This window comes from Scomber scombrus, chromosome 17 (assembly GCF_963691925.1).
Source record: "Scomber scombrus chromosome 17, fScoSco1.1, whole genome shotgun sequence".
In the NCBI taxonomy this organism is placed as follows: domain Eukaryota; kingdom Metazoa; phylum Chordata; class Actinopteri; order Scombriformes; family Scombridae; genus Scomber; species Scomber scombrus.
The window spans coordinates 18,542,692-18,556,700 of NC_084986.1; the positions used below are offsets into that span (position 1 = coordinate 18,542,692).

The following is a 14,009-nucleotide window of genomic DNA, read 5'->3' on the forward strand; positions in this document are numbered from 1 at the left end:
ATTTATTTAGCATGACACTGAACTCAAATTACACTGAATTAAAGTTTTGTGGTTGATAATGCAGGTGCATCCTCTGTTAGTTACACCCACTGGTCAGTTTACAGAATACACAGGACCTTAATGGAGGGTTAGGCTTAGGGTGATTTAACATTAGGCAACAGTGATAATTAATAGGGAATTGAGTATTGGAGATATTGTTTGTTTTCTCAGTGAAAGAGAGGGTTCCAAGAACATGTTGATAATGTTTCATTAAAAAGTGAAATATAAAAATGATCCCACCTTCCCACACTGATCATTTTTGTACAGTCCCTAAACATTTAATGTTTCTGCCAGAGTATCGTATTCAGGAATGAATACAATTGTACTAACTTTGAAATATAGTGTAACTAACTTGAAAACCTAGGAGAAGGTGAAGATTTAACTATAAGCACTAACTATGTTTCTATTTGGGTTGGAATTTGAACTGACTGATAATAACAAAAGTCCAATATTATAGATATTATTTTAAGTTCTCTTGTTGTATAATACAATCCAGGGACCACATCAAGCAGTGAAGTCAGTCGATTTCCTTCTTGCTCTTACCTTGACTAAAACCAGCTGTGTTTGAACATCAGCTTCTCCAGCTAATTTCTACAGCAGCAGGAAAGAAAATGAGAGCTGTCAGTACTGAGTGGGAGACAGATACAGGTCCATTTTGTCCTCCGTGATCTCAGGGCAATGTGCCTTGTATCTCATCTCCTAAGGGCGACAGGCTCCACTACTCTTTATGGCTGAATTATGTCACCACTGATAAATGCGAGATTTTACCACACCCCTGTGGCTGAGGATGAGTTGGCTTTCCAGCACTTAATCTGAGAATGATAGGCCTGTAGAGCCTGCCTGGCATACTGAATAAGACCTACAAACTGTGGTAAATCTGTCTTGCATTGCAGAGAAATGCTTTTAAAGCCAAAAGATTTAAGATTTGAGAATATAGCCTGTTAAAGTCATGTATCAGTTTATTTTTTACTTTTACCCAAACAGATAACAAAATCTGTATTTGTATATACACAACCCTGTGTGTGAGGGAAATATCCTGCAACAAACTGAACCACTGCCTCCACCTGCTGGTTCAACAATGTATTGCACACTTTCCATGTGACTGGAAAAATAAAGACATTTCATCACAACAGCAGAGATTTTAATAAACTTTTCAATTCACAAGTCATATTGCAGCTGACATGATTAGTTTTTTTTTTATATTACCAAAATCATTGCAAAATGCAGTATCATAAATATATGGAAAATTTCATATATACTTTTTTGTACATTTTTAATTTTAAAGGTCCCATAGTTGTAAAAAAAATAAGTGTACAACCAACTTAAAAATCATAGGGAAATCTGCAGCATACGACACAGTACTTTCCTAAGAAAAAGATTTTAAATACAAACTCGTATTCCATCATTATTTAAAAGGGCTGCTACCATAAAGTGAAAGATTGCTTTGATCTTGATTTATTATTGCTTAACAGATGTCCTGATTATCTTGTAAAATATCAAATGACCATTGCAAAGTTCACATGATGAAAATGTCTAATATTTTGACATGTACTCAATTAAATAAAGGATATAAAAAAGGCAATATTGGCAAAAGCAGAAGCGTACATTATAAGTGCATTTACAAAAAAATAAACTTCCTCTGAATATTTAAGAGATACAAATATGTGAAAATGTGGAGTGAGACTTCCTGGATGATGGGTGTGAAGTTGGATAACGGTCACACAGAGCCAACATCAGCCATGGGAAGGAGTGTGAAGGGTTAACAGGAAGACTTGTGCTTATTCTGCTCTCCATGGAGATCTTTTTTTTTATTTTTTTATTTCCTCCCTTTCTAATTAGACCTCCGTCTCTACCTTCTATTTACTCATCAATCCATCTCTCATTGATTTTTTCCCCCTGCATATTGTTTCTTAGTGCCAGTCCTCGTCATCATCATCTTCTCCCTCAGATGAGTCTTCCTGGCTGCTGGCCTCCGCCTGATCCGTCACTCCATTCCCGTTTCCGCCTTGATGCGCCACTGCTGCCGCCGCTGCCACCGCTGCCTTTCTGGCTCGGGCTGCAGCTGCTGCTTGCTCCTCCTCCTCTTTCTGACGCAGCGCTGCAGCCTTCTTCTCCTGCTCAGCATGACTCTTCATGTGGGCACTTCGACTCTTGACTTTATAAAACACCCTATAATGCGAGAAGATGATGCGACATCACACACAATAACAGCTGTTTGGTATAATGCACCACTACATATAGTAAATAGAATATGCCTATAAAATCTACTTAACTCTACTGTGTTAATAATCACTCATTCCTTGTATTAGTAAAACCTTTTCAGGCCTATTTAATTACATGAGAGGCTGAGCATGGATCACCTGTTTAATGTCTGGTCCGACTAATTTGAGCATTTGTGTTCACATATATAATGTGAACACAATGTCCAGAAAATTTCAGTGAGTGTGTGAAAGGCATATGGAAACATTTGTGGCACCATAGATTAAAAATCAATCAACTATGTAAAACAGGAAGTCGTTGTAGCATCATGAGTTGTAACAGAAATGTCAAATTAACACTTTCAGGAGGCCAATCAATGTATTAAATGCAACTGCAGGTGTGAATTTAAACATGATCACATGAGGATATTGAGTTAGTGAACAAACCTACATTATTTAATCATTTAGTGTAATGTTTTGTAATTTGAGTTATATTAATTATAATCCCAGTCTTCATTATTAAAGACCATTTCAAGTATCAGTGTACTCTGTAGCTGTAGCTACGCAACAGTTACGTCTGTAAACATTTCGTAACAACTAATCTGTGTTAGAACTGGTTTGTGGTGTACAACCTGTTATTTACCTATAACCTGTAATTTAGTGACGCAAGAATCTTAATATGGTAAAAACTCATGTTGCTAAATTTAAACGACAAAGAGCTTCTTTAACTGCAGCTGCAAATGTAATAAACATTCTTAACACAGCATACAGAACATCACAATACAGCCTAAGTTATAACATAAATAATGATATCTCTGTGATGAATTCGCCGTACCTGCCACATTTCTTGCATGGAAATACTGCATCAGGATCAGCCGGGGGCTTCGCTGGAGCTGCTTTCTTCTTTGCTGCCGGCTCAGCCCGAGGCCTGTGAGGTGCCGTGTGGTGAACCTCCTTATTCACGCTTCCCGGCTCTTTAAGCATCAGCACTGTTCCTGCCTGCAGTACCAAACATAAGCAGGTGTTTGTTTGCCACTTTGTACATCAGCAGAAATAAAAGCTCACCCAGCCTGATACATATCCTCATAAATGTATATATTTACCAAACTTAGCCTATATTTAATCTTTGCAAATAGAAAAGGTGGTTTGAGGAACAAGTTATTAGTCTATGAACTGTCTCGTAGTCTCATAGTGAAACACTTACATAGTCATGAACCTGTAGTGACTGAGCAACCCTCGCCTGGTGGGTGCTCTCTTGACTCTGGTCATTAGAAACATCCTTCTTATCATTCCCATCTGCCTCGCCTTGAGTCGGTCTCAGCTGCTGTGAACACTGCGATGAATCAAACGCAAGAAAAAACACAAGATTACAAAACCTTTCAAATTCTGATTTCAACACTCTTGAGGATTAGAAAGGATTCCTCATGACTGAAGTACATTTCAAAGATGAAAAAACACAGTTTCTAGTAACATAGCTCAGAAAATGAAAACATGGTTTAAACCACAAATTCTGTGACATTAACTGAACATTTTTAATACTTTTAAAGCTCCTCTCTACCTTAACGTCTAACACGGCCTCAGCGTGTTTATCCAATGGTGAGTGTGGAGGGCCGAAGGTTAAAATGCCGTTGCGACCGATCTTCACCTGTTTCTTGAACGTGTAGTAGAACTCTACACACTGAGCCACAGTCTTGGTCCGCACCTTCAACATAAAACAATGCACTATTACGCCTTTGTTGCCTTGTAGCTTATAAATTAATGACACATTTATGTATTCTTTCAATGCATATTAAAAAAAACCAAGCCTGACATACGTTTTTATAACATTTCCCAGTAGCCCAGTGACTTCCTATCATAAAGAGGATGTGGCTTATTTGGTCTAAGATTCTTGTCTTTGGCACTTTTTGAAACATTTACATTTTGTTTGTGTTGAAATAAGAGAGTCCTCTTCCTGTTTGCAAAAGCACATTTTTCAATACATTTGAATCTGGCGTTGACACTGTGAAATGCAGAGACACAGGCTGGTAACATCTTTATCCTCATTACTTTTTTTTTTACAGTATTACACTACATCCTCATAATTAATGTGGTAAAGATTTAGTGGCGTTTAAATACATTTCATTTTTGGATTTACTCTCACTGATTGTGTTGGATGAGAGCAATTATTAATACAACAGAGTACAATTAACTAGCATACCAGATTCTGCACCAGAAAGAAGTCCTTCCTGTAAGCAGATATCCCTTTATTGAAGTAGCGCTTCTCTTCTGCAGTCCAGCTGTCGGAGCCTGCGAGTAAATCAGATGAAGAAGTAACAACAATTCAATGTGCTCTTTCACAAGAGAATGAGGAAACGTTAATAAAGAGGTAGAAAATCAGAAAGAGAAAGACAATCTGTGAGGAAATGGAAATTATTTCAATTGAACTGTAATGTTAATAGTCACCTGAGTAGTGATAACCTGCCAGGTGGTGGCCTTTGGGGAAGATTGGATCCTGAAGCATCAGACGTTCCAGCGTCACCTTAAAATCAACATGATTAACCACAGTGAGCAAATCAATCACGGCCATTGTTTCTCATGTGAGTGTATCAAATATGAACACTTAACAGTAATGCATATAAAACTGCAAAAATATTTCAATAATTCATGTAAATTAATACCTTTCAAGGTCTTGGTCAAATTCTGCTACTGTCATTTGAAGTTGTTTATTATAATTATGAAGCATGGAATCTGTTTGTCTGTAAGCATGTGTGTATGACCTTCGCATATCTCAAGAACTGTTCATCGAAACTACATCATACCTGCTGAATGTACAGCTGGGGACCAAAGGTGGTGCACTGTCAAGTGTTAAGTTGTTTGGACACGAGACATGTATAATAAACTTTGAAAAAACAAGTGACATAGAGCTGCTCAGCTCTGTGGCTGAGTGCAGTGGGGGCTGTTTGATATAAACACTGTCATATCACAGCAAGGGTACGGCTTCACTGTAAGTGATGACTAATCACACAAAAATGTATTTAAAAGTTTATCTGAAGGTAATATGAGGCTTCCACTGTCTCACTTACTCAAATAATGTGGATATCTTCCACAGTTACAGGTTTTTAGTAAAAAAAATCCTTCTTTGTATCCTGATGACAGTGTTTTGCTGTTCAGCTGCTGTGGAAGGATTATAACAAAAAGAGTATCTTTGAAAAAAATGGACTTGATTTGACTAATATGGACGGCTGAGTTCTCATATTCTCTTCAAATATATTTTTTGCACAAAAGGAAGGATGTTGATTTTGTTCCCTATCACAGTGAAAGTGCATTATGAAGGGATCTCTTGATGGCCAATGTGAACAGGAGGAATGGCAGATGGCTGCCCACCTAGAGCCCTGTTCTGCCTCGAGGGTTCTTCCCGTTGAAGGGGAGTTTTCCTTACTGCTGTCGCCAAGTGCTTACTCATAGGGGAATGTTGGGTCCCTGTAAATTGACCTGCTCTATGTGAAAAGCGCCCTGACCTAACTTATGTTTTGATTTGGCGCTATATAAAGAAATATGATTTGAATGATTACAGTAAGAAAAACCTTTTTCAATGTTCGTTCGACCACCTGACTATTGTTTAACACTTGAGAAACTGTGAACCTATCCTTTAAGATTGATTTACCAAAACCTTTCAAAAAGAATTTCAGTAAGATGCTAAAGTGACTACAGGTCACTATACTCACAAGCAGATTGCCTCCACTCTCATGTAAACAGTGTAAAACTAGCTCCTGATTGGTTCCTCCACCGCTGAGCACGCTGCAACAAGCCATGTTCATCAAATCCTCCACTAGAAACGAGGGGGAGACAAATCACATTAAATTTCACACACACACACACACAGACAAATCAATGGTCAGTCAATGACATGTAATGTGAGATACTGACTGCTGTATTGATCACCATGTTTAAGTTGGGATTCATCCAGAGGGACCCAAACTAAGTCAGCCTTGTGCAGGTCGAGCTGGGAAGAGGACTGATCTTGCATCTCTGGAATTTCTGCCTGGTACTTCTGCCCGATGTTGATACGCCTGGACAATGGGAATAAAAATTTAAATGATGCAGAGTGTTGCGCTGAAGAAAGTATAGAAGACAATTTTGCACAACTGTTGTCTTATATTGAAAACCTCAGATTTTTAATTTTTTAATTTTTTTAATTTGACTTACGGTTCGAGGCTAACAGGCGTGGCATCAGAAATCAAGGGCAGGACCGGAGGTGTGATATCTGAACTTGCTGAAAAACATAAAAAAATAAAAAAGCTGTTACATGTTATCTCATTGGCAGAATTACCTATAGAACACCAGAAGCAAAAACCAACACTTACTGGAGCGCAGGAGACTTCGAGATGCAGTCTTGGGTGTCGGCGGCGGCAGAGGCAGCGGCAGGATTTGGTTGCTCACTGCGATGTTGGTCAGGAAGGTGGAGAAGTACAGTCCCGTGCCCTCCCGCACAGGAGACAGGATGGGCGGAGGCGTGTAAGGGGGCAGGGTGAGGGGGTTGTCCGGCAGACGGACAGGGGAGCGCAGGTTGCTCTGGTAGGAAGTGATGCTGGAGTAAACGGATGGAGGGATGAAGGTGGATGGTTTGGGAGGAGGGATGATGAGAGGTTCTGGGCGAGGCCGGCGCTTAAATTTGGATTTTCCATCCTCATCCAGCCCTGCATCATTTTCCCCATCCTAGATTGAAGGAGGATTAATGTTAATTTTAAGGTTAAGTCACATTTCTCCTAAATTCATTCCTGGATAACCTTGATGCTGTTGCTGAAGCTGATTTCATAATAAACGCACACACCTGCTTTAAAACAATAGTTCACACAGTGCAGGATTTTGGAGAGTTGGTGAGTCACATTATCATAAAAACATACAACCACACCTTCATAGACTGCTGATTGGTCTGGCTTTCAGCAGCAAATTCTTTGCCGCTCCTCAATGGATGTTTTCAGGGCTAAAATCTCAAAAGGTTGCCTTCTGTCCAGCTATTGGAACTTTGGGATGCATCAATTTGTCTCTACACTGATATCTGGGCTTTGGGTACCAACCAATACCGAGCACCAACCTGATACCAAAGTTTAATTATTAAACTGTATGCCTCACTGGGTGGAAGAGACTGGGATCATTCTGTTATGTGTCAGGGGAAATCAGGCTTACTTAAACATTGATTTCCTAGCTTATATGTATGACAAACTGCTGCCCTACACACACATACACATGTTCTTTATTTATATTGACAGTGTAGTCATGTTTTTGTGCAAGATTAAGTTATCATCAATAACAATTTGGCACAGACCTGCATTTTAAAAAGGGGTCTTGGGGTAAGTCTGAGTGTAAATAAACAATCACAAACATGTAGGACCCTAGTAGTCAAATGGTTACAACCCATGCCACAAAACTGCAATGTCCCTGGTTCGATCCCAGCCAGAGGTCTCTGTGGTAAATGTTTCATTGTGGTGTGTGCAAGCTAAAGATGTAAGCGTTTCAGAGAGAGACAATGTGGAAAACTTAAGAGCCTGATCATTCTTCATTCCTAACTATCACTGATTTCAACCAGACTGAAATGATATCACAACCACCCAACAGTCAAACATTATCTCCTGACAGAACTCACCTGGCCATAACTCTCGGTCATGGAGTTTCTGAGAGATCGCCGGCGAGCCACGATGACAGAAGGTTTGCGATCGGACTGCCCCGCGTGCCGCTCAGCCTGGCCAAGTCGTCCGAAAGGCCAGGAGCCCTGAGGATCCGTTTGACTCCTGTGCACTGGCACAGACACAGGGATGACTAGAGGCACCATGGTGGCCTGCCTGCCTGAAGGGCCGTCTTCCTGTTGAGGGCGAGAGGGAAATTGGATAAGTAGCGGGCAAAACAGAAACAGAGGAATATAAAGAGGAAGAAGATGGTGTGAGTGCACATAAAAACTTGGATTTTTTACTATAATTAAATGTTTTCATAACTGGAATTTCATATGCTATATTTTTTATGAATTAGACATGCAACTAGAGATTATTTTTTTTATGTGGATTAATCAATTATTTAGCATATGAAAACTAAAAAAAAAATTTGAGAAATGGCCATCACAATTTATGCGAGCACAAGGTGATCTGGTATTACCCAAAGTTTACAATGATATAAAACAGAGAAAAGCAACAAATCCTCACATTTAACATGCTTGAAAAAGAGCATATTTGGTATTTTTGGCTGATTTAACAACTGGAATGTCACTATTTAATTTTCAGTCAATGGATTACATTGATCAATTAACCCACTGTCTCAGCTCTAATTTACATAACTGAAAACCAATAGTTTTTTTGCCTACTTTGCTTTCAGGCTCTGCCTGATTGATTTCCAACTTCTACAGCTTGAAAAACCTGAAAGTCTGCAGTGCCGTCTCTGTCATATGTAAAATACAGATAAAACTTGTTTTTAAGTACATAAACATGGTTGCTTTCCTGCCACATATTTCTATAGTCTTGAGAGAATGAGCAGGCCTATTTAGTATTTCTGGTCAAGCTGATGCAATTTCAGCGATCTTAAGTTTTGATAGTGGCGATGAATAGTATACTAAGAATGAACCATTATCATCAACCTTGACAATTGAATTTCTTCTCTTAACCTAGAAAGGCTCCGTCTGTTAACCACAACACAACAGCACTGCCTTGTGAACAGCGATATTAAACCTGTTTGGTGTGTGTTGGAGAGCACAGGAGTGTAACTGTGCAGGTTGACAGCTCGGCCCCTCCCTAGATCTGCTGAATGACTGGGAAAGAGCCTGAGGAATGTGGAGGTGTGCAGACATGCAAGCTACTCCAACTGTACATCCAGCATGCACACTCTGCACAAAAACCCACGACAAGCCTTCAAACCCCCTCAGGGCAGAGCACTAAATATTCTTGTGCTGACATAGAAAAAAAACTGAATTCAACTTTTTGTGTGTGTGTGTGTTTGTTTAGCGTTTGTTTAAAAAAGCTGCTCAAGAGAAAATGAAGACGCCGATTCCAGTGGGTGTGCCGCTTTAAATGTAAACATCATAAATCCTGAATAACAAGGTTAAAGCTATCAGCAGCCATAAAATGAGAGCAATCTTTCCAATCCAAAAAGGAGGAATCGTTCAACAATCACTGTTTTTCGGGTTGTGCCACTATCTGCTGCATGACGACGTGTACGGTATGACTCTGCACACTGGAAACGGCCTTCTATAGCTGAGACTCCACAGCTGTAGGAGTCAAGTAAACAAGCCCAAGAAAAAGGATTTTGTAAACCATAGGGAAGTTCTACACAGAAACAGGGTTCTTCCTCTTTGTACAGCTGCTTGCCAACTTTGACAGATGAGAAATGTTGCTCTCACATGCACAGATTCGCTGCCGTTGCAATTTTTCTTTAAGCAAATTGGGCCTGAAAAGTATTTAAGTCGCTCTTCAATTGTAAAATTGTTATAAATAAATAAGAAACTACATACAGCACCAGTGTAGTAAGTGATTTGTTTTTAACCTTGATTATTTTAGCAGGCAGGGACTCCATTTCTGATGCCTTCTGCGCCAGAGTCTCCAAGTTGATCTCTTTGGACGCCCTTCTTCTCCTACGGGTGCTCTGGATGACTCCCCCTGTTGCCACATGGCTTTCCCCTCCTTTCGTAGCTGGTGCGCCTGTTACTCCATTCTGGGAAAGTGGAGGATCTTTGGGGGCTTGAGACCAGATGTTTGTCGCAGGGGGACCCAGTGGGGACTGTCCATCTCGGGAAAGGCGACGGGAGCGTCGAGGGGCAGCCGGAGCTGAATCAGAGGTCTCTGCAGTATCTGGGGTGACCTTTTCAGGGCAGGGGTCAGATACGGTTGATGAATCACTGGTTGGGACTTCCGTTTCCTGCTGTGGCTCCACCGATTGGACGTCGCTCTTTTTAGACCCGGTGTCAGGTGGACACGGTTCAGGAGAATGATAGGTTGCAAAGTTTTGGGTTTGTTGCTGTTTTGGTTGCACTTGAACTTGTGCCGTTTCTTGCTGTGGCACATTTGGTTGCTGCAATTGTTGCTGCTGTATTTGTTGCATTTGTTGCTGCCGCTCCTGAATCTGTTGCTGGTGATACTGCATTTGCTGCATTTGTTGCTGCTGTTGCATTTGATGCTGCTGGATTTGGTGCTGCTGTTGTTGCTGCAACTGCTGCTGTTGTTGCAATTGAAGTTGATGCTGCTGATGCAACTGCTGGTGCTGCTGTTGTTGTTGCTGCTGCTGCTGTTGTTGTTGCTGCTGTTGTTGTTGTTGTTGTTGTTGTTGTTGTCGCTGCTGTTGCTGATGATGGTGGATTTGTTGCTGTTGCATCTGGTGTAGCAGCTGCTGTTGCGTTTTAGGCTGCTCGCTGTAAGCAAGGCCTGGCATTCCCTTGTTGCCTGGAAAAACTGAGTAATACCCAGATGGAAACTGTTGCTTGCTGGGCCTAAAAGTTGCCTGGAAGGGCTGCAGCATGGACCCCTGCAAAGTGTGAGGCGCCACATGGGGCTGACCCTGGAGCTCTACACCTTTGTGGCTGTGCTGGTAGGCTTGCAGCTGAGCCTGGTGCATTGCGGCGGCGTGCTGCTCCCACTCGAGCCCCCTCCCCTGAGCTTGAGGCTGAGTGGCATCTCTGTAAACCTCAACAGGCCCTTGCAGTTGATTTTCTCCCATAGGCAGAGCTACACCTTCATGGACTCCTTTGTGGAACGCCATCTGACCACGGACGTTCACTCCACCCATGTAGGAGCCAAAGTTCTGACCCCAACCTGGCACAGGAGCTTCCTGTGACCAGCCGGGGGCCTGTATAGAGTCCTGGTGCATCCACTTTACTGGAGCAGCCTGTTGAAAGTGCGGTAGACTCTGGGGCCCTTTCTCGGGGTTATACACAACAGAGCTGCTGGCGGAGTCACTGTGGCTTGACTCTAAAGCTGGAGGTCCCATACCATAATAAACCTCCCCCGAATGTTGCACAGGCTCTTTCATGGCTGCAGTCCGATGCTTGCCGCTCTTGTCAGGATTAACTTGAGGAGGAAGACTCATAGTAATGTTATGAAAACGTTGGAGCCAGAGCTCTCAATCTTGATCTCTGAGCGTGCAAAACAAAGTTATCGCCTTCGTAGTGTGCGTTCACTGGCTGTGGTTGAAAATGTCTTTGTTTAATTGTGTATACAGAGGTATTTGGGAGGAAACATAAATCCCAAAGGAAAGTGCTGGGTGGGGGGAGCATGCAAACCTCCTTTCTGCAATCAAATCTGAGGTTTGCTATCCATTCTTCTCATCCTCTTTATCGTGCCGGACCTTGTGAGAGAAAGGAGGGGGTTAGTCTTTTTTTTTTTTCTCTGAGCACAAGCATAAAAAGTTCCCACTCGCCTTTCACTCGTCTACAGCAAAGAGGAAATTGAGGCCTACACAAGCAAATAGCCCAGTGAGTGAAGTGAAAATCAGTTAAAGAGAGCATGCCCGTTGAAGTGAACGCTGGCAGACCAAAAGCTATATTTCGATATTTACGTCCAGGTGCGTGCAGAAAGGACGTTTATAAAAGGTGAAGTTTGAAGGCGGCTGCAGGGAGGCGCTGACTCTAGCTGCCATTTGGCATAACAAGAAATACAGGAAACGAAGGGGCTCGTGTAATCACCCGAGCGATAGCCAGTGGTGTTATGTTAAAAATCAGTAATAAGGAAGCGCTCTGAAGAGTGATTGTTAAGCAAGACAGCAGATCAGCAAGCATTAGTTAAACAGGGTGGATATACCTTATCAATGGTGCACGGGGTTCTCCATGGTCAGCTCCATGGAGTCACTTTGGTTTCGATCAAAGTCGACTGCATGCAGCTCCATGAAGGGATTGTGCGCAACAAATGTCATAACTCTTGACAACTTTCCCTCGAGTTTCACAGCGCACAATATGGCGAACGGGCGAGTTTACAACCCAGCAAAAACATAATCCACAATCCGGACGGGCTGGAAAAAGGCTCATTTACTGTGTCGTTACAATGTTGCACACTGCATCCGTAACGCCAAGCACTTCCAGGAAAACATGTCCACAACTTTCTCCCCGCATCAACGAGTAAACTAACCCTGAGCCCAGACCACAGCGAGTGTGTGAAAACTCCGACGTGCAGCTGTCTGCGATGGTATTTCCGCACAGTTGAGTGTGGTGCTACCGAGCCGAGCGGACCTTCAAGTTGCTATTTTGGTTTATCCGGAGTATATGAAGCGCTGCAAAACTGCGCAAACACGCAGAAAGTTTGTGCACCCTCAAAGTGGTGCGCCTCACCCCAAAACAGCTCAACTCGCATCCTGTTATCCAATCCGATAGTCTGGCCACTCCCATTACTGTATCCGTGTACGTTTGTTTTGCTGTCACGGTTGACCCGTAAAGCGGTGTCTCGTCAGCACGTCACGCGGACACTGACACCGTTTACTGAGACATTAGGTCATGTGTCCCTCCAGCCTTTGACATTTGTGAAGAATTCCTATTATTCGACCAATACAACTTTATTTATGTGCAATGAAAGATGCTTTGCAAGTGATTGACAAAAACACAGGATGGTAAACATGGACTGGGAAACTGTATGAGTCACTACATACAGGAAACTTAACTAAACTTAACTATAACTACTTAATGAAAACAAAAACAAAATTCAAATTTTAACATTTTGTAAACACTTCTATTCATTTGGATGTTTTTTTAGGTTAAATTAATTTCATTCATTTCATTGGAACATCTTTCGTTCATTTTTAAAACTGATGAATGTGAGTTATAACATATTTATTCATGTGTGCATCGCATCCATCCAAAATGGGATCTATTATCAGTCTGGTTTTTTTTTTTGCATGTATTACAGATTTTAATGTGAATTGAGACATTTCATAAGTGAAACATCCAAAAAAAAATCCCCCCCTGTGCTTATGAAATACATTTGCTCATGACATGAGTCATGTTCTTTATTGCCAGATGCACCCAACTGAAACTAACTAGTGTGGGTAATTCATAGGACTTTATTCCCATGTTGTGAAAGCAGCATGCTTACGTTCACAGGGCAGAGCAATGAAGGTGTGTCACTTCATTCATGTATTTCATTATGCCTTTAATGTCCTTGCATATGTTTAAGCTTTTACATAGCATTTTTATTTAAAAGGTTAATATAAGTCAGTCAGTCAAAATATGTACTTTGCAGACTCATAGTTGACAAACTATATGCACATTTTCTGCATGCTATAATATTTCTCATAACTGGCAAATAAGATATGAATAACTGATTAAAGTTGAATGCTCTATTGTACTTCCAAAAACGGTTGAAACAATACATATTATTCTAGCATCAGATTTTGCCATACATACCATGGTAACTATCAATTTAATATAACCCATAGTTTGTATCATACTATTGTGTGCAAGTCAATGAGTAGGCTTTATGGCAATATTAGATTTTATATATGATTTGTGAGTCTGTTTTACAAATTACTTCACAGGATACTTCACAATTTTTCAAATTTGTCTTAAAACTACAGTCAAAATCCACAGTCCTTGTTTTGTGCAAAATGTTAACTATAGGCCTTTTAGTATGAAAATACCTCCACTGCAGCTCAGCAAGAACAACAGTCAAAAAGGTCATAATGTCATATCTAAAGACATAACTGTAGAAGATACCCACTTGATTTACTAATTCAAACTGTTGAAGCCTGAACAGGATATAAACTTTTAAATGCATATTTGCACCAAATGTGGACACACTGGATATTTTCTGCACTTGATATGATGTATTTCAGTGA

General features: G+C 41.1%; 1 protein-coding gene across 2 annotated transcripts; it reads right to left on the minus strand.

The window, feature by feature from the left end:
- Positions 1–1,103: 1,103 nt before the first annotated feature.
- mideasa (mitotic deacetylase associated SANT domain protein a) lies at positions 1,104–12,466 on the minus strand. Of its 2 annotated transcripts, none has more exons than XM_062437409.1 (13): positions 11,987–12,466; positions 9,741–11,534; positions 7,861–8,076; positions 6,581–6,932; positions 6,423–6,489; positions 6,159–6,286; positions 5,942–6,045; positions 4,680–4,755; positions 4,435–4,523; positions 3,796–3,939; positions 3,442–3,570; positions 3,073–3,236; positions 1,104–2,208 (listed from the first exon to the last, which is right to left on the minus strand). In XM_062437409.1, the coding sequence occupies exons 2-13, from the start codon at positions 11,274–11,276 to the stop codon at positions 1,950–1,952; spliced, it is 3,264 nt and encodes a 1,087-aa protein (XP_062293393.1). In that variant the 5' UTR covers positions 11,277–11,534; positions 11,987–12,466; the 3' UTR covers positions 1,104–1,949. The 2 variants fall into 2 exon arrangements, with proteins under 2 accessions (XP_062293393.1, XP_062293392.1); XM_062437408.1 differs by having other exon boundaries at positions 6,144–6,286.
- Positions 12,467–14,009: the final 1,543 nt, after the last annotated feature.

Coding starts and splice junctions, on each gene's coding strand:
- mideasa (XM_062437408.1), bottom strand. CDS start 11,276: ATGAGTCTTCCTCCTCAAGTTAATCCTGACAAGAGCGGCAAGCATCGG. Junction 6,933..7,860: donor TGACCGAGAGTTATGGCCAG/GTGAGTTCTGTC, acceptor CCTTCAATCTAG/GATGGGGAAAATGATGCAGG. Junction 3,571..3,795: donor AGGCCGTGTTAGACGTTAAG/GTAGAGAGGAGC, acceptor GATTCATCGCAG/TGTTCACAGCAGCTGAGACC.